Genomic DNA, 19,733 nt, shown 5'->3' on the forward strand with positions numbered 1-19,733 from the left:
ACAGCTTGGACCAATATAACGATGCATATACCATACTTGTGGGATGCCTCTAGTCTAGAAGGTGGAATTCAATGCCTGTGCTGTATAAAAAAGATGCTGATTTCTACCTTATCTTGGGCCCCATACACACTATTAGATTTTCGCCAGGTTTTTGTCTTCAGATTTACCAAAACCATATAATATAAGGTTAAACCCTAAGCGTTTCAATTTGTATGCAATCAGGCGGGCCCTTGCACTACATTTTTTGTTTTGTTAAATCTGAAGACAAAAATCAGCAGAAAATCGAATAGTGTGTATGGGGCTTTAGAGTGTCTCTCAGCGCTCACATTCTCTCTCTCTCTCTCTCTCTCTCTCTCTCTCTCTCTCTCTCTCTCTCTCTCTCTCTCTCTCTCTCTCTCTCTCTCTCTCTCTCTCTCTCTCTCTCTCTCTCTCTCTCTCTCTCTCTCTCTCTCTCTCTCTCTCTCTCTCTCTCTCTCTCTCTCTCTCTCTCTCTCTCTCTCTCTCTCTCTCTCTCTCTCTCTCTCTCTCTCTCTCCATCTGACAGCTATAGTGAGAGGGGCCAAGAACTCCCACTGATGTCAGTCAAGTGAGCGCTGGGAGACGCTCTAAGATGAGGTAGAAATCTGCATAACTTATATACAGCACAGGCACTGGGGCACATAGCGTTGTATATCAGATGGGATGGTATACATCTAATGCAGTTTTTTTTATAGCAGCAGGAGCGGAGGGGCAAGCAGCCTCACAAGCTGGCAGGGAGGGGGGGGGGGAAGAGGGTGAGGAGAGACAATGGACAACGGAGGCACGCAAACTGACAACGGTGTCAGGGCTCAGCAGCCCTGATAAATTGTGATAAGTTTAAAGTGGGGAGGGCAGAACCAGGCAGGATCAGCCAGGTATTTTAGGTTATACAGGGGCCAAATGACACGGCACAAGCACTGTGGTGGTGTTCATGCTTTAAGGCAGGGGTTGACAAATTTGCTTGGAATCTAGGAGCCAGAAAACGCGCCCCGTCCCGACGAGCTTGCACGCAGAAGCGAACACATACGTGAGCAGCGCCCGCATATGTAAACAGTGTTCAAACCACACATGTGAGGTATCGCCACGATTGGTAGAGTGAGAGCAATAATTCTAGCCCTAGACCTCCTCTGTAACTCAAAACATGCAACCTGTAGAATTTTTTAAACAACGCCTATGGAGATTTTAAATGGTAAAAGTTTGTCGCCATTCCACGAGCGGACGTAATTTTGAAGCGTGACATGTTGGGTATCAATTTACTCGGCGTAACATTATCTTTCATAATCTTAAAAAAAAAATTCGAGCCCTGCTTTAAGGGAACAGGATTTTTTTTAGCAAACGCCTAACTTTTTTTTATCTGCTAATTCTATTGTTTTATTTTTATTCTACATTATCATCTTTTTTAGACCTCACTCTCTCTGTTCAACAAGAAAGAATTTTCCGTCAAAAGAAGGTTTAGTGATTTTCTTGGACTTCACTCCAAACTAGCAACAAAGTACATGCATATTGGATACATAGTGCCTCCTGCTCCCGAGAAAAGTATTGTAGGTGAGAGTCAGCGTGTCCTTACAGAGCACCATTACACTGTTTTTTGGACTACGGTTGCATATTTCTACAGAAATCACTTTTTGTATTGTGGTCATAGCCAGATTTTTCTACAGAAATGACTGTTGTCTGCATACAGGAAACTCTTGGATTGTTATGTGAGGAAGATAAGCAGTTCTAACAATGTAGAGAGACTTGGAGAGGGGCTAGCAGGTTTATGTTGCGCAAAAATATCACTTGAAAGGAAAAGGAAGAGGCTGCAGGAAGCCGACGATTGGCTTCAGTTACAGAGTAGCATTGCAGCATGATGAAATAATATCTACTTTTAGTCTATTAGGAGGGGTGTATGTTGTCAACCAATAACATTTAACCGATTGGGCACACCAAATTAAATGTTGTACCCCTCACCGTTTCCTAATTTATAATGTAGAAATTAATTTTTTTTGTAGCATATGTGCATTCTGAAGGTGTGTAGGTGTGCCATTCACAATGAATAGCAGCATATTGATGCACGTATCGAGTGACAGCCCAACACAAGTGATGTCACTGGAACTTACACAATGCATATTAAAGGGTCACTAAGGGGGAAATTTTTTTTTTTTTTTTTTTTTTTTTAAATAACAAACATGTTATACTTGCCTCCACTGTGCAGTTCGTTTTGCACAGAGTGCCCCCGATCCATGTCTTCTGGGGTCCCTCGGCGGCTGTCTCTGGTCCTCCCCGCAATTGGTAACCACAGTCATGCGAGAGCTCGCATGGTGGTTACTAATTGCGGGCGCGCTCCCGTGATACAGCGAGCGGCCATAGCCACTCGCTATATCACTCGGCCCCGCCGCGTCACTGGATGTGATTGACAGCAGCGCTCTCAATCCATCCGCTCTAGCCAATCAGCGGCCAGGCTCAGTGGCGAAGAGGATATCGGGACCGCGCGGGACTTTCGAGGGGTCAGGTAAGTAAAACGGGGGCTCAGGGGGGGCGGCAGCAGCAGATGTTTTTTCCTTTACAACCCCTTTAATTTACACCACAGTACAAGTTAAAGTGATTGCAAAGTCTCATCTTTTTTTTTTTTCTATGAAAATAACAAACATGTTCTACTTACCTGCCATGTGCAGTAGTTTTGCAAAGAGCAGCCCAGATCCTCCTCTTCTCTGGTCCCTGGCTGGAGATCCTGACCCCTCCCTCCTGTTGAGTGCCCCCACAGCAAGCAGCTTGCTATAGGGGCACCCAATCCGAGCAGCAGCTCCGTGTATCCATTCAGACATGGAGCTGTGCCCAGGCCCTGCACCCTTTCTCTCCTCATTGGCTAACAGAGTTTGACAGCAGCGGGAGCCGATGACGCGGCTGCTCTGTCTCAGCCAATCAGGAGGGAGAGTCCTAGATGACTGAAGCATTCGTGGACATGCTGGATTGAGGGGGGCTGAGGGAGGCTGTTGCACACAGGTTTTTCATCTTAATGCATTAAGATATAAACCTTCTGCCTTTGCAACCACTTTAACACAATGTGCTTTTATAATTCGGCCCCAATTCTTTACTGGCGACAAATGGTCGTGTTTTTTGCGAGAATTTAAATAACAGGGAAAGTCTTTGCTTGATAGGGCTACATTTGCATGGGCATTTTGCCATGGTGTGAATCGCTGGGTCAGGAATCTACTACTATGCAGGTAATCACTGGCTGTGGCACAAATAGCTGCGACTGCTGACAGCCTGTCATGGTAGCATACAGGCTCAGCAGCCACAGCTGTCCACTCATAACTGTCCAACCCTGCGGCAGGAAATTGCACTGCGGCAAAATGTCTGTGCAAATGTAGCCTAAAGGCCTAGTAGTATCCTGTAAGATACTAGAAAGGGTTTGAGTCGGTTTTATTTCAAGTTTCTATGTTTTTTTGTTTTTTACAATTATAAGAAAAATAAACAAATGCAGCGCTATGCAATGTATCACTAACTCGGTGGAAAACAATATATATATTTAAATTCCCAAACAAAAAATATATAAATTAAATGCTTGTGTCAAGCAAGTGCACGGTGAAAGAAATACAAAAATATTGAAGTAAACCTCAAAATATCAAAAATCCTTAATTTTAGCAAGTCCACAGTTATGTATTTGTGCGTGTGTGTATGTGTATATGTATGTGTGTGTGTATATATGTGTGTGTGTGTGTGTGTATGTATATATATATATATATATATATATATATATATATATATATATATATATATATATATATATATATATATATATATATATATATATATAATATATTTTCACACACAATCTCCCATGAAGTGACTCTGCGATGATGAACCAGATAATATTAACCGTGACTGCGCTCATCGCCGATCATGTGACTGCACAATTAAGTGTGATCCACAATGGCAGCTGAACCGCCTCTGGGCTCTAAGTAGCAGGATTTGCAGGCTCCCCCAGGTGTAATCCAAAGATAGTATCCTCAATTTAAAATACACAAGGGGCCAGTTAGTGCATTATGATTTTAAATATAGAAATTTATTGTAGGTAAAAATCGGGGTACTCACACTTTGTTGGTGCTTGCAGCGTACCAGGCTATAGAAAACATACAATGTTAAAATCCTCTCTATATGGTTTGCAGAATTATGTGAATCGGCAGCTAGCTCAAAGAGCAAGTGACTGTCTCCTCCACCGTCCTGGCCCCTCTCCTACGTGTGACGACACAGGGTGATCATGTGTCTTCCTCAGGGGGGATCCCTGTAGATTTGCTAAAATTTACGAATTTTTGATGTTTACTTCAATATTTTGTATTTCTTTCACTGTGTATTTCATTTTATATATTCTTTATTTATATATATTTTTTTTTTACAATTTTATTCTTTGTTTGGGAATTCAAGTTGCTCCAACATTGGCGCATTGCTCACGGCAATAATATATATATATATATATATATATATAATTAATTTTTTTATTGATATCACATAGCGCTGCATTTATTTATTTATTTTTAATATTTTATTAACCGATTATGGGAGTGCGACTATGCTTGACAGCAGTTCTCTTACATTTTGAAAAAAAATTTGGACACACTTCATTGGTAGCTCGCAAGACCTCTATCTATACACATTGTTAAAGCTGGCCATGCATGGATCGAAGTTCAGCAGAGATCGGTCAAATTTTGATCCATGTGTAGGCAGGTCGATTGTACAGAAGTTGACTTACCGATCCACTTCCGTACATCCAGCATTTAGGGATTTTTGTGATCGATCAGCACCACGGGCTATATAGCCTTATAGCACTGATCCGTGTATTCTGATGGTGAACAAGTCTCCCTGCTGTCAGAATACTGTAACTCAGCGCGAGCGGTTCCTCATCCAGCGGGAGTGGTTGAATAAAAAAAAATAATAATAATGTATGGGGACTGCCTTAGACTGTCACACTCTAATTTAGCTAGTTGTAGTAAGCCATGTGAACAGAGCATCAAGGAGAGATGAGACATGCATTAATTTAACCAAAAAAAGTAGCTATGCCAAACTGAGATTATTACTGTTATTTAAAGTGTTACTAAACCCACAACAGTAAAAATCAGTCTGTATATGCGGTAAAGCGTAGAAAAGAGAAAGCCGCAGGGATTTCAAATCCAACGACCGGTACATCGAGGATACAAGCTGTCAGTGTGGGGGATAGCCGGATTTTATGTAAAGGTGAACTTGCACTTTAAAGCTGATCTCTATCTTGGTCCAAACAAACTATTTAAAGACACAAAATGCGGAGACCAGCTTAAATGTCATTTTAATCTGTTTAGTAATGGTTATGCTTTTACATTGCTTATGCAGTTCTTGCTATGTGAAGGCAAAGTCTGATGAAATGATGGTCATCTTCAGCAGAGATGCTGCCTGGTTCTTATGTTCACATGGATGGCATACATATCTAAAAAATGTTGTTCTGTTCCTAAGGAATGACTAAAGTTAAAGTGGGAAAAGAAGACACTTCATCCAATGAATTTGTTGAGAAGAGAAGAGCTGCCTTAGAAAGGTATTGTATGATGACTCGTATTTGTAAGCAATGTTTTCCAAAGAAATACCCAATATTTCACATGCTCCTTCCTAGTAAAACTATTCTTAAATCAGTTTTTCTTCTGAAAAACAAAAAAAAGGAATCGCTTCCTTCTTTATTTTATGTGACTTCACTGTATCATTGACTTTTGATAGGTAATATTAGTTAATTTTACTAAATATTTTTGGAATTACAGCAGATCTTGCTGTGGTCCACTTATTACGGCATTGCTTTTCACCTTCATGGCAAAAAGACCACATGGTACTTGTTAAAGAAAAATAAAACTTGTGAAGAAAAGTTCGAAAATATACTTCCACCTGGCTTCTGCCAACGGCACATACAGTAGGTGAGGAGTACATCAGAATCTTTCCCGGGGTATCCTTTGATCATTGAGGCTACCTAATCTTCTGAGAAGACGCCCTTGCACAGTGTGAAGTGTCTTCTCACAATACTTTGGATACTTGTGCTTCCCAAGATCTAGCGGGAAGAACTGCAACATCACCTTTTCCAATGCATGGGTCAGGTGGAATTCTAAGTGTATACTAACTTTTATATATTTTACTTCTAATTAATTTTGCTGCTTTGATGTGGTGGAGGGCCTGCAGTAAGAAGAGGACCTTGCTTTTTAGTGCAGAAGTAGTGTTGCGTGTATGTAGCATCCTTTCCGATATCCGTTTTTATCATTTTAGAACAGTAATAAAGTAACGATTTTTGACTGGTTGTTACAGGTAATTTGCCTTTTGTAAAGAGTCTTTGCATGCAAAAATATTTTGAGCTTGATCTTTAAAGTATAACTTAAGGCAAAACTTTTTTTCTGGATAGAATGAAGTGGAATTAGAGCGCCTGCCAGTTTTTATTTCTGTCTGAATACCTGTTGGTGAAATGCATCCTTTCTATAAGTCATATCTTTATCACTGAAAGTGTAATCCAGCGGTGCCCAACCTTTTGAAGACCGGGGGTCACTTAAGCGACTTGGTAACCTGGTCATGGGCCACAATGAGCCGAGCGGGTGGATGGCAGCCCACTCTACACTTTTTTTTTTTTTTTTTTTTGTAGTTCGGATTGGGTGTAGGCGTTTGTAAACGGACACAAGTCCATTTACATCTGCCACTTAGAGGTGAATTGAGGGCTCGATTGGGTCAGACTGACCGTGAGAAAGGGGCTTAATGCCCTGTACACGATTGGAATTTCCGATGGGATAGAATACGATGGAATTTTCCGTCGGAATTCCGTTCAAGCTGTCTTGCATATACACTGTCAGACCAAATTCCGACCGTCCAAAACGCAGTGAAGTAAAAGACGACGAGCCGAGAAAAATAAAGTTCAATGCTTCCGAGCATGCTTCGACTTGATTCTGAGCATGCGTGTTTTTTTTCTCCGGAGTTCCACACAGACGATCGGAATTTCCGATAGGATTTCTTTCCATTGTAAAAAAAAATGAAACCTGTTCTAATTCTAATCTCCGAAGGAAAAAAGTCAGATGGGGCCCACACACGGTCGGAATATCGATGAAAAAATTCCGTCTGATTTTTTTTTTTTTTCTTCAGAAATTCAGATCGTGTGTACAAGACATTAGGCTACTTTCACCCTGATGCACTGTTTACCCGCACTTTGGGTGCAGCACAGTCCATCTGTGGCTTTCCTGCAGGTTATCTGCACTTTGCCATAGACTTCTGTTATATCCTGTAGGTGTGGTGCACTTTCAGAAAGCTCAGCAAACTCTCACAGGTAATAGAAGTCTATGGCTCAGTGCAAGTAACCCACAGGCGCACTGCTCTGCACCTGTGGATCAGTTTGAAAGCATCCCAGTAAACACTGCAGGACAGATATGCCCATATATACACTGTGATTTTAGTAATAAACGTACCTTTAACAGTATTCTATTCCATCCCAGAGCAGGAGGTCATTGGCTACATCAAAGGGCTCCGTGGGCCACATGTGGCCCCCGGGCCACTGGTTGGGCACCCCTGGTGTAAGCCAAAGAAAATCCCAAATATTGGTTGTCCCTAGAACAGGAATGGTGGGGGATATCTTCCAGTAGAGACACTAGTTCTGGTGACAGACAGAGATTCTCTCACTTTAGAGGGACGTCCTATCACTTTCTTTTTTGCATATTGAACAGAAAGTGAAGAATCTACCCAATGGGAAACATATGGAAAAATAAACCTTACAGGTGGAGACGGTACAGCTAGCACAGAGCCCCTTATCTAAGCCTAGTGACCTGTTACTGTTGTAAATTATAACCCTCACTTACTCTATCCTAAATGTGTATATATAAAGTTTTGCATTTGGTTTAATTTTAAGCCCTCCTCATTTCTGGCTGTAAGAACTTTACTTAAGTTTCTCACAGAGCTTTGGACCTGTGTTTGTAAGATTTTGTATTCTGTTTTCTCTCTAGATATCTTCAACGAACAGCCAAACATCCAACTCTTTTGCAAGATCCAGATCTTAGACAATTCCTAGAAAGCAATGAGGTACTTTTTTTCTCCTATACTATTATATGGTGATATATTGCTGCCTTTTTGTTTTACATTCTATGCTTGTATGAAATACTTACAGTAATATGATTGTATTGATACGTCTGTCTCGCATACCCTTCATTGTTGGATATAAGTTTAAACCTGCTCATTGGGGTTGATTTACTAAAACTTGAGAGTGCACAATTGGCTTCCAGGTTTTCTTGTCAAAGCCTTAAGTAGTTCTAACGCCTAAACATTTTTTACCTTAAAGCCGAGTTTCACCCAAAAATTGAACTTCTGCTTTAAGTGATGGTGACCCCCTGACATGCCACATTTTGGGGGGGGGGGGCGTGTTTTTAGAGGCTCCCACTTCCTTTCCTGGCACCGCAGCGCTGGCAGGAAGATCACATCAACCCCCTCCCTCCCTTCAATTTTCTGGGACATATCATAGGTCCCAGAAGATTGCCTGGCCATTCACATGCGCAGTGCGTGCCTGGCTGTGAAGCCACAGCCAGGTGCCCCCAGTTAGAATGCCGCGGAGAGGAGCGAGGCTTCCTGCACCCGCATTGCTGGACCATGGGACTGGTGAATGTCTGATTATTAAAAGTCAGCAACTACACTTTTTGTAGCTGCTGACTTTTAAATGGGTGGAACTCTGCTTTAATGCATTCCTTGCATTATGGTTAAAAAAAAAATTGGGTATCATGCCAACTTCTGCTTGTTCAATTAACTTTGGCAATAAAAACCTGGAAGCTGATTGGTTTCTATGCAGAGCTGCACAAGATTTTGCACACTCCAGTTTTAGTAAATTAACTGTACTGTTCTAATCAATTATTCAACAAAAATACAGAAGTGGTTGTAAAGGTCCCCGTTTAAAAAATAAATAAATCTATCCAATGAAGAGCTGAGAAGCTGGGGAGAAAGCGACGCAGTATCGTGCCCTTGGAAATTTAGGCTGCATTCACACTATAACGCGGCGTATTTTATTTATTTTTTTTCTAACAAAACATTTAACATTGATGTCTATGCCGAACGCCGCCTGAAAAAAAGGGTCCGGGACTTGTTTTCAGGCGGCAGGCGTACGGCGTTTCGGCGTTCGGTGTGAGATGTGAACCATCTCATAGACATCAATGTAAATTCGCCCCTCCAGCGGCACGAGCGTCGCGCTTCAGGCGTATATACGCCTAGGTGTGCATGGGCTCTTAGGGCTCGGGTAAGTAAAACGGGGGGCTGGGGGGGCGGACACTGCAAGGTGTTTTGTTACCTTAATGCATAGTATGCATTCAGGTGAAAAAACACAACGGTTTACAATCCCTTTAATGGAAAGAGGAACAAGTAAACCCTTACTAAATACACCCCTCAGAAGATGGTATTGCCCCCCTTTAGCAGAAATTACTTGTAATTGTTTTATGTTACTTCCCACCAGTCTCAAAGTGTAAATAAAGTCCAACTTTTTTTTTTTTTCATTTTGGATAGAGTAAGGGAGGATTAGAAACCCGGTCAGGTTTTTATTTTTCTACCATCCGTGTGCCATAAGGGAAGATTTTTCTTCACTTCCTGTCCCATAGCCAACAAACAGCTGAAATCCCTCCAAAATTGGGAAATCCAGGGCTATGAATAGGGTCACCAAAACTACTGTCCCCATTGGTAGATTGCCCCTCCTACTAGTTTTCTGGTGACAACCCACAATTTGGGATTTTCTTTTACTCTCTCTTTTAATGATAATGGTAAAAAGAACAAATAGAGCGGGTGACTCTCCCTAAGGGGTTACAGAAAGCAATAAATACCTGACGGGTGTTCTGATCGCTCCACTCTATCCAAAAGTAAAAAAAATAAAAAGTTTGCGGTTAGCACTTGTTACTTAGTAACGTAGTTGGTAAGGTTGAAAAAAGAAACCTTTCCATCCAGTTCAACCTATTTTTAGGTTTCCTTACTTGAACTGTACACCACCTATGGAGGTGAAATAGGGGGTTATCTCTGTTGCTCCAGATCCTGCAATGTGATTTTTTTTTTTTTTTTTTTTTTTTTTTTTTTTTTTTAGCTCTTACACTGTATTCACTTTTGCCAGCCAGACCTGCAAAATTATTAAAGTGATTTCTAAAGGTTTTACTTTGTTATTTATAAAATGTTATAGTTACATGTGTTTTAAGAACGACTACCGATTTACTTGTGCTCATGTATACTCGCCGATAACCAATTACCAATACACTGTGGTGTGATTATGACAATGCGTTGTGATTCCGGTCTGAATCGCATGCGGTTTTCACACCACTCCTGTTTAAGCCCAGGCTGAACACTGACACTGTTTAAATTGCTGCATTGTTTCATTGCTCTCTAGTAAGAAAGACAGTTCCTCTGTCTTCCTGGATTTAGTGTAATCCAAGAAAATTTAAAGATCTATCAAACGTTTTGAATGTTTTAACTTCCTAGGGGACCAAGTGTATGTGACACTTAGGCCCCATTTAAATTGGCCCATTGGTTTCTAAGCAGCGTGGTCAGATAGGTTTCTGACCACACGCTAGAAGGGAGACTGATTTGTGATTGAACGCTCTGGTGTCGAGACCATTGACAGTCTGCCGCACCATTGTTTATCAGAGGCTGCTTCTACACACAGAGCCCAACCGCTGGGTCACACAGCCTTGTGGCACAGAGTGATCTCTGGTTTTTATTAATGAATTGTCAGTGCTGTTGGGCTGTGTTATACACTGCACTGGCCTTGACATTGCTGATCGCTCATTTAGGTGAAAGCTTTGTAAAGGCTGTGTGTATGTGTAAAAGCAGCCGCTGATATGCACACAGAGCTGCAGCTCTGAGTGATCTGTCATTATATTGATTTTTGAGCTTAGTTTGGTGCCAAATGCCCACTGAAGTAAGCGTCTAAGCGCCGCTGGTGAGATGTAACTTTGAATCGATCCGTGGTGAAGAAGAGAGAGAAAAGAGAGGAGAGAGCGGTGAAAGGAAAGGGTATCCAGCCCTTAGGGGAGCAAGAGGAAAGAGCCGTGAAGTGTATGAAAGAAAAAAGGAACAGTGGGGATACTAGAGGAGGGGTAGAAGACATCATAGTTATTAGAGAGGCAGGTGGCCCCTTCAATGAGGGGGCGGACTGTGAGAGGGGAACAGAATATAAATTTATCCATAGGCCTGGACGAACAGCTCCGTCTTCAGTTTTTTTCTGAAGAGGAGCAGGTATATATTATAAATGAACGATCAGGGCTGCTTGTTCATTCATACTGGTAAAAGATCGCTCAGAGCGGATCCTCTTTTACTATTGGGATATATATATATATATATATATATATATATATATATATATATATATATATATATATATATATATATATATATATATATATATATATATATATATATATATATATATATATATATATATACAAAAAAAAAATTACACAGTCATGGCTGAAATTGTTGTTACCCCAGATATTTCTCACAGAAAAGTATTGCAGTAACACATGTTTTGCTATACACATGTGTATTCCCTTTGTGTGTATTGGAACAAAACAAAAGGGAGGAAAAAAAGCAAATTGGACATAATGTCACCCACCTTCAAAAATGGGCTGGGCAAAATTCTTGGCATCCTTAACTTAAAGGAGTTGTAAAGGAAAAAAAATGTTTTGCCTAAAATGTCTGCAAGGTAGACAGACAGAATAATGTAATGATTCTGTTAAAAAACAAGTAAAAACCTATTAAATTCCTTCATCTATATCACCTCAGGCATTCTAGTTTCTGTTCTCTTTCACTTCCTGGTTTGCGGCGCTTGTTCATGTAAGAACTACATTTCCCAGTATGCATTGCTGCACGCCCAGTAATTCACACCTCCTTGAAGTCTCTAACACGTAGAGAGCGTCCTGCCCCACAGATGTAGTTCCCAGGAGGGGGCGAACACGTCACTGACCACCGCAGTAAAGCCTCCCATCACGGTGGTCAGTAAAATCAGACAAGCAGGAAGTGAACAGAGAAGAAATAGAGCAACTTCTGAGCAAAAACGAACAATGAGGAAGTGAAAAGAGGAATGTCTGCAGGTAAAGGATGCTTATTATGGAAAAAAAAATTCCTTTACAACCCCTTTAATATTTGGTTGCACACCGTTTGGAAAAAATAACTGAAATCAGTCGCTTCCTATAACCATAATAAGCTTCTTACACCTCTCACCCAGAATTTTGGACCACTCTTCCTTTGCAAACTGCTCCAGGTCTCTCTTATTGGAAGGGCGACTTTTCCCAACAGCAATTTTAAGATCTCTCCACAGGTGTTCAATGGGATTTAGATCTATACTCATTGATGGCCACTTTAGAACTCTCCAGAGCTTTGTTGCCATCCATTTCCTTTGTGCTTTTTGACGTATGTTTGGGGTCATTGTCCTGCTGGAAGACCCAAGATCTCGGACGCAAACCCAGCTTTCTGACACTGGGCTTTACAGTGCGACCCAAAATCCTTTGGTAATCCTCGGATTTCATGATGCCTTGCACACATTCAAGGCACCCAGTGCCAGAGGCAGAAAAACAAACCCAAAACATCATTGAACCTCCACCATATTTCACTGTAGGTACTTTGCTTTTTTCTTTGTAGGCCTCATTTCATTTTCGGTAAACAGTAGAATGATGTGCTTTACCAAAAAGCTCTATCTTGGTCTCATCTGTCCACAAGACGTTTTCCCAGAAGGATTTTGGCTTACTCAAGTACATTTTGGCAAACTGTAGTCTTGCTTTTTTAAGTCTCTGTGTCAGCAGTGAGGTCCTCCTGGGTCTCCTGCCATAGCGTTCCATTTAATTTAAATGTCGACGGATAGTTCGCGCTGACACTGATGCTTCCTGAGCCTGCAGGACAGCTTGAATTTATTTGGAACTTGTTTGCGGCTGCTTATCCACCATCCGGACAATCCTGCGTTGCAATCTTTCATCAATTTTTCTTTTCCGTCCACGCCCAGAGAGATTGGCTACAGTGTCATGGGTTGCAAACTTCTTGATAATGTTGCGCACTGTGGACAAAGGCAAATCTAGATCTCTGGAGATGGACTTGTAACCTTGTGATATTTTTCCACAATTATGGTTCTTAAGTCCTCAGACAGTTCTCTTCTCTTTCTGTTGTCCATGCTTAGTGTGGCACACACAGACACACATAGAAAAGACTAAGTGAACTCCTCTCCTTTTTAGCTGCTTTCAGGTGCCATTTTTATATTGCCCACACATGTTTGCCCCAGGTGAGTTTAAAGGATCATCACATGTTCGAAACAATCTTCTTTATCGACAATTTTGAAAGGGTGCCAAGAATTTTGACCAGCCTATTTATGGAGTTGTGTGTGACATTATGTCCAATTTGCTTTTTCTCCTCCCTTTTTTTTTTGTTTTGTTCCAATACACACAAAGGGAATACACGTGTGTGTGTGTGTGTGTGTGTGTGTGTGTGTGTGTGTGTGTGTGTGTGTGTGTGTGTGTGTGTGTGTATGTATGTATATAGCAAAACATGTGTTACTGCAATACTTTTCTGTGAGAATTACTTGATTTTCTGGGAAAATTTCTGGGGTGCCAACAATTTTGTGTGTGTGTATGTAGATGGATAGATAGATAAAATTAGATAAAATGTGTGTGTGTGTGTGTGTGATAATATATATATATATTATGTATATATATATATATATATATATATATATATATTATTATGTATATGTATGTATGTGTGTGTGTATGTATGTGTATATATATATATATTATTATGTATATGTATGTATGTGTGTGTATGTATGTGTATATATATATATATATATATATATATATATACACAGTGAGGAAAATAAGTATTTGAACACCCTGCTATTTTGCAAGTTCTCCCACTTGGAAATCATGGAGGGGTCTGAAATTGTCATCGTAGGTGCATGTCCACTGTGGGAGACATAATCAAAAAAAAATAATCCAGAAATCACAATTTATGATTTTTTAACTATTTATTTGTATGATACAGCTGCAAATAAGTATTTGAACACCTGTCTATCAGCTAGAATTCTGACCCTCAAAGACCTGTTAGTCTGCCTTTAAAATGTCCACCTCCACTCCATGCATTATCCTAAATTAGATGCACCTGTTTGAGGTCATTAGCTGCATAAAGACACCTGTCCACCCCATACAATCAGTAAGAATCGAACTACTAACATGGCCAAGACCAAAGAGCTGTCCAAAGACACTAGAGACAAAATTGTACACCTCCACAAGGCTGGAAAGGGCTACGGGGAAATTGCCAAGCAGCTTGGTGAAAAAGGGTCCACTGTTGGAGCAATCATTAGAAAATGGAAGAAGCTAAACATGACTGTCAATCTCCCTCGGACTGGGGCTCCATGCAAAATCTCACCTCGTGGGGTCTCAATGATCCTAAGAAAGGTGAGAAATCAGCCCAGGACAACACGGGAGGAGCTGGTCAATGACCTGAAAAGAGCTGGGACCACTGTTTCCAAGGTTACTGTTGGTAATACACTAAGACGTCATGGTTTGAAATCATGCATGGCACGGAAGGTTCCCCTGCTTAAACCAGCACATGTCAAGGCCCGTCTTAAGTTTGCCAATGACCATTTGGATGATCCAGAGGAGTCATGGGAGAAAGTCATGTGGTCAGATGAGACCAAAATAGAACTTTTTGGTCATAATTCCACTAACCGTGTTTGGAGGAAGAAGAATGATGAGTACCATCCCAAGAACACCATCCCTACTGTGAAGCATGGGGGTGGTAGCATCATGCTTTGGGGGTGTTTTTCTGCACATGGGACAGGGCGACTGCACTGTATTAAGGAGAGGATGACCGGGGCCATGTATTGCGAGATTTTGGGCAACAACCTCCTTCCCTCAGTTAGAGCTTTGAAGATGGGTCGAGGCTGGGTCTTCCAACATGACAATGACCCGAAGCACACAGCCAGGATAACCAAGGAGTGGCTCTGTAAGAAGCATATCAAGGTTCTGGCATGGCCTAGCCAGTCTCCAGACCTAAACCCAATAGAGAATCTTTGGAGGGAGCTCAAACTCCGTGTTTCTCAGCGACAGCCCAGAAACCTGACTGATCTAGAGAAGATCTGTGTGGAGGAGTGGGCTAAAATCCCTCCTCCAGTGTGTGCAAACCTGGTGAAAAACTACAAGAAACGTTTGACCTCTGTAATTGCAAAGAAAGGCTACTGTACCAAATATTAACATTGATTTTCTCAGGTGTTCAAATACTTATTTGCAGCTGTATCATACAAATAAATAGTTAAAAAAATCATACATGTGATTTCTGGATTTTTTTTTTTTTTTTTTTTTTGATTATGTCTCTCACAGTGGAAATGCACCTACAATAACAATTTCAGACCCCTCCATGATTTCCAAGTGGGAGAACTTGCAAAATAGCAGGGTGTTCAAATACTTATTTTCATCACCGTATTATATATATATATATTATTGTGTATGTATTTATATTCTTTTTTTTTTTTTTTTCCAAAGCTAAATGGTGGTGTAGTTGTGCTAGCCCCACCTTTTTCCATTGACCCAGTACAATGTCCATGCTTGTTCATCTATATGTAAAAAGAACAAATACATTCTATTTTTTTTATCTTTTCCACTGGGACAGTGGATGCCGTAAATCAGAAAAAATGGGTTTACTCTCTATTGAAATGTAATATAGTGAAGAAAATGTAACATCCCTTTTATTTGCACTTTGGGGCCCTGTTAAGGTTCCAACCTTTTAACCGGTTTGTTTGCCCTTATTTGTCATTCAATTGTAGCTGCCGAGAGCAGTTAGCACCCAGGCGTTGAGTGGAGCAGGATTATTGAGGATGGTAAACAAGGCTGCAGACGCTGTCAACAAAATGACAATCAAGATGAATGAATCGGATGCTGTAAGAGCTTATTTTTTTTTTTGAATTGCATAATGATGATGGCCTTACTCTGTTAAGCAATTGCATTTTAAGCTCATAGAGGTGGAAAGTTAATATAATTCACCTTTTGACACTATTTGTTTTGGTCTGTTCACCACAACTGTTGTATGCAAGCTTGTCAGCCACTAGTAAATTTCACATAACCGAGTTTTTGTTCCTTGATCAATTGGTCTTTTGTTCATTTTTCTTCAATGTCAGTGGTTTGAAGAAAAGCAGCAGCAATTTGAGAATCTAGATCAACACCTTAGGAAACTGCACGGCAATGTTGAAGCCTTGGTGTGCCACCGCAAAGGTTTGTGTCATTGTGTATGCAGAATGTTTAATATGTCTGTTAGAGCTGCACGATTAATCGTTGATCGAGATTACCCCCCCCCCCTTGCGATTTTAAAGGCCCCTTTCATGCCTCTCCATTTTTCAGGCGGATCCAAGCGTTCCACTCATTGGCTTCTATTGGCAAGCGGATGTCAGCAGAGAGTTCTCTGCTCACAGCTGACAAAAACAAACAGTCAGCCTGCCAAGTTTATCACAACATTGCTTAGGCACAGATAAAGATAAACATTGTATCTTCTGTAGTTTTAGATCAAAGGAATGAACTTCGGTCTGTAAATGAAGTCAGTTTAACCACTTAAAGACTAAACCTTTTTTTGACACTTGTTGCTTACAAGTCAAAATCCGTATTTTTTGCTAGAAAATTACTTGGAACCCCCAGACATTTTATATATGTCTCTGTTCAAATTTATAAAATGTATAACATTTTAAGAGACCCTAGAGAATGAAATGGCAGATGTTGCAATATTTTATGTCGCACTGTATTTGCACAGCAGTATTTCAATTAAAATATTTTTGACCAAATTACACTTTACTGTTTTTTCTTTTATTCATTAAAGTTGGCCCATTTTTTTTTTTTTTGTATAATGTGAAAGATGAGAATCTTCATCTTTATTCTAAGCAAAAAAAATTGGATTCTTATTTTGGCCAGAATCGTGCAGCTCTAATGTCTTTTATTGCCTTCACCCCCCCTTCTCTCTTGTTTTACCCATTTCTTTCTCCTCCCATGATTTTTCTGTCCCACTTTCTCCCACAGCTTTTTCTATGCGCTACATTCCACCTTGTCCCTTTCTTTCTGTACTCGCACATCCCTTTCTGTTCTCCCCCCCCCCCCCCATTTTAAATAGCCCTTTAGTGGCAGGACCAAATGCATTTCAGAAGTGGAGAATCGTTATGGGCTGGGCATGGTTGGAGTGGGGGATGTGTTAAAAGTGTCACTAAATACACATCATAAAAAAAAAAAAAAACTCAAATTGTGTATTACATGTTGTTCATACTCCGTCACTATGAAATTAGTTTTCTGTATTCTGCTAAAAAACAGGTTGATCCTGCTACTTTTTATCTCCATTTTCTGTTCATGTCCCCAATTTAGCTAAGGTTTTTGAAGAACAGTGTTGGCAGCTCTGCAAATGCTCAGTTTTTTGTGGGTATCTATGCTGAGCATTTCCTCCCTATCACATCTGAGCAGCCCATGTGACTACAGAGTCAAGTGTGGGTGTATACACAGTGGTAAATGACAGCCCACTCCTCCATCCTCTTCAATGCCCACTAACCGGCTAAACATAATAGGGGTGGGATAATACTTGTAGATTGATGGAGGCTTTACCTACCCTTTATTCTAAGACACTGGTTGGAGGTGCGTGACGCAGCCTGTGACTAGCAGAAATCCGCCCACACCATGTTATTGGCAAAAAATATTTCAAACCTAGGTTTGTATTACAATTTAACCACTTGCAGACCAGCCACAGTATATATGCTGCGGTAGGTCGGCTCTCCTATGCAATGTTAAACTGCAAGCGTGTTGCCGGTGACGCGCACGCCACGGGATTGCGCCCGTGGGTCCCGCGGACTTGCTATCCGCCAGCGATCATGGTACAGAGGCAGTACAGACCTCTGCCTATGTAAATAAGGCAGATCCCCGTTCTGTCAGGGGACATAATGGAGATCTGCTGTTCCCAGTGATCGGGAATAGCGATCTGTGGTGTTTCAGTAAGCCCATCCCCATACAGTTAGAACACACCCAGGGAACATATTTGACCCCATGATCGCCCCTTAGTGTTAACCCCTTCCCTGCCAGTGTCATTTTATACATTGATAAGTGCATTTTTATAGCACTGATCAATGTCAGTGGTCCCCAAAAAGTGTAATTTGGGGTCTGATTTATCGGCCACAATGTCGCAGTCCCACTTAATATTGCAGATCGCCACCATTACTAGTAAAAACATAAAAAAAAAAATCCATAAATCTATTCCTTTTTATAGATGCTATAACGTTTGCAAATTAATCAATATACGCTTTTTGTGATATTTTTGGTAAAAAAAACAAAAATGTAGTAGAATACATATTGGTCTAAATGGATGAATAAATTTTGTTTTTAAAATAAATACATTTGGGATACGTATTATAGCAAAAAGTTAATTTTTTTTTTTTTTTCAAAATTGTTTATTTAACCAGTTCCCGACCCCCGCATGTACATATACGTCCACAATATGGCACGTACAGGCACATGGGCGTACACGTACGTCCTCGCCTATTAGCGGGTGGGGGGTCCGATCGGGACCCCCCCCGCTACATGCGGAGGTCGGGTCCGCTCGGGGAGCGATCCGGGACCACGGCGCGGCTATTTGTTTATAGCCGCTCCGTCGCGATCGCTCCCCGGAGCTGAAGAACGGGGAGAGCCGTGTGTAAACACGGCTTCCCCGTCCTTCACTATGGCGGCGCATCGATCGCGTCATTCCCTTTATAGGGAAGACACGATCGATGACGTCATTCCTACAGCCACACCCCCCTACAGTTGTAAACACATACTAGGTGCACCCTAACTCCTACAGCGCCACCTGTGGTTAACTCCCAAACTGCAACTGTCATTTTCACAATAAAGAATGCAATTTAAATGCATTTTTTGCTGTGAAAATGACAATGGTCCCAAAAATGTGTCAAAATTGTCCGAAGTGTCCGCCATAATGTCGCAGTCACGAAAAAAATTGCTGATCGCCGCCATTAGTAGTTAAAAAAAAATTAATAAAAATGCAATAAAACTATCCCCTATTTTGTAAACACTATAAATTTTGCGCAAACCAATCGATAAACGCTTATTGCGATTTTTTTTTTTACTAAAAATAGGTAGAAGAATACGTATCGGCCTAAACTGAGGAAAAAAAATGTTTTTTTTATATGTTTTTGGGGGATATTTATTACAGCAAAAAGTAAAAAATATTGCATTTTTTTCAAAATTGTCGCTCTATTTTTGTTTATAGCGCAAAAACTAAAAACCGCAGATGTGATCAAATACCACCAAAAGAAAGCTCTATTTGTGGGGGGAAAAAGGACGCCAATTTTGTTTGGGAGCCACGTCGCACGACCGCGCAATTGTCTGTTAAAGCGACGCAGTCCCGAACTGTAAAAACACCTTGGGTCTTTAGGCTGCATATTGGTCCGGGGCTTAACTGGTTAAAGCGCAAAAAAAAACAAAAAACGCAGAGGTGACCAAATACCACCAAAAGAAAAGCTATATTTGTGGGTGGGGGGGGGGGGGGAAGGACATCAATTTTATTTGGGTACACGGTCGCATGCCCATGCAATTGTCGGTTAAAGAAACGCAGTGTCGTATTGCAAAAAACAACCTGGTCATTAAGGGGGTAAAACCTTCTGGGGCTTATGTGGTCAAAATGGTTTATTGATATTTATTTTTTCTTTGCATTCAAAGGGCTGTTTTTGGGGGTTTTTTTGGAACATG

At 40.9% G+C, this 19,733-nt stretch overlaps 1 protein-coding gene across 2 annotated transcripts in view; it reads left to right on the plus strand.

The window, feature by feature from the left end:
* Positions 1-19,733, plus strand: part of SNX2 (sorting nexin 2) — a 98,042-nt gene that overhangs the window by 57,978 nt on the left and 20,331 nt on the right. For both annotated transcript variants that reach the window (XM_040344285.1, XM_040344293.1), the window contains exons 6-10: positions 1,422-1,563; positions 5,482-5,560; positions 7,980-8,055; positions 15,797-15,910; positions 16,148-16,241. In XM_040344285.1, coding sequence (XP_040200219.1) covers positions 1,422-1,563; positions 5,482-5,560; positions 7,980-8,055; positions 15,797-15,910; positions 16,148-16,241 — 505 coding nt within the window. The remainder of the gene's footprint in view (positions 1-1,421; positions 1,564-5,481; positions 5,561-7,979; positions 8,056-15,796; positions 15,911-16,147; positions 16,242-19,733) is intronic.

Source organism: Rana temporaria, chromosome 1 (assembly GCF_905171775.1).
Source record: "Rana temporaria chromosome 1, aRanTem1.1, whole genome shotgun sequence".
Lineage (NCBI taxonomy): Eukaryota > Metazoa > Chordata > Amphibia > Anura > Ranidae > Rana > Rana temporaria.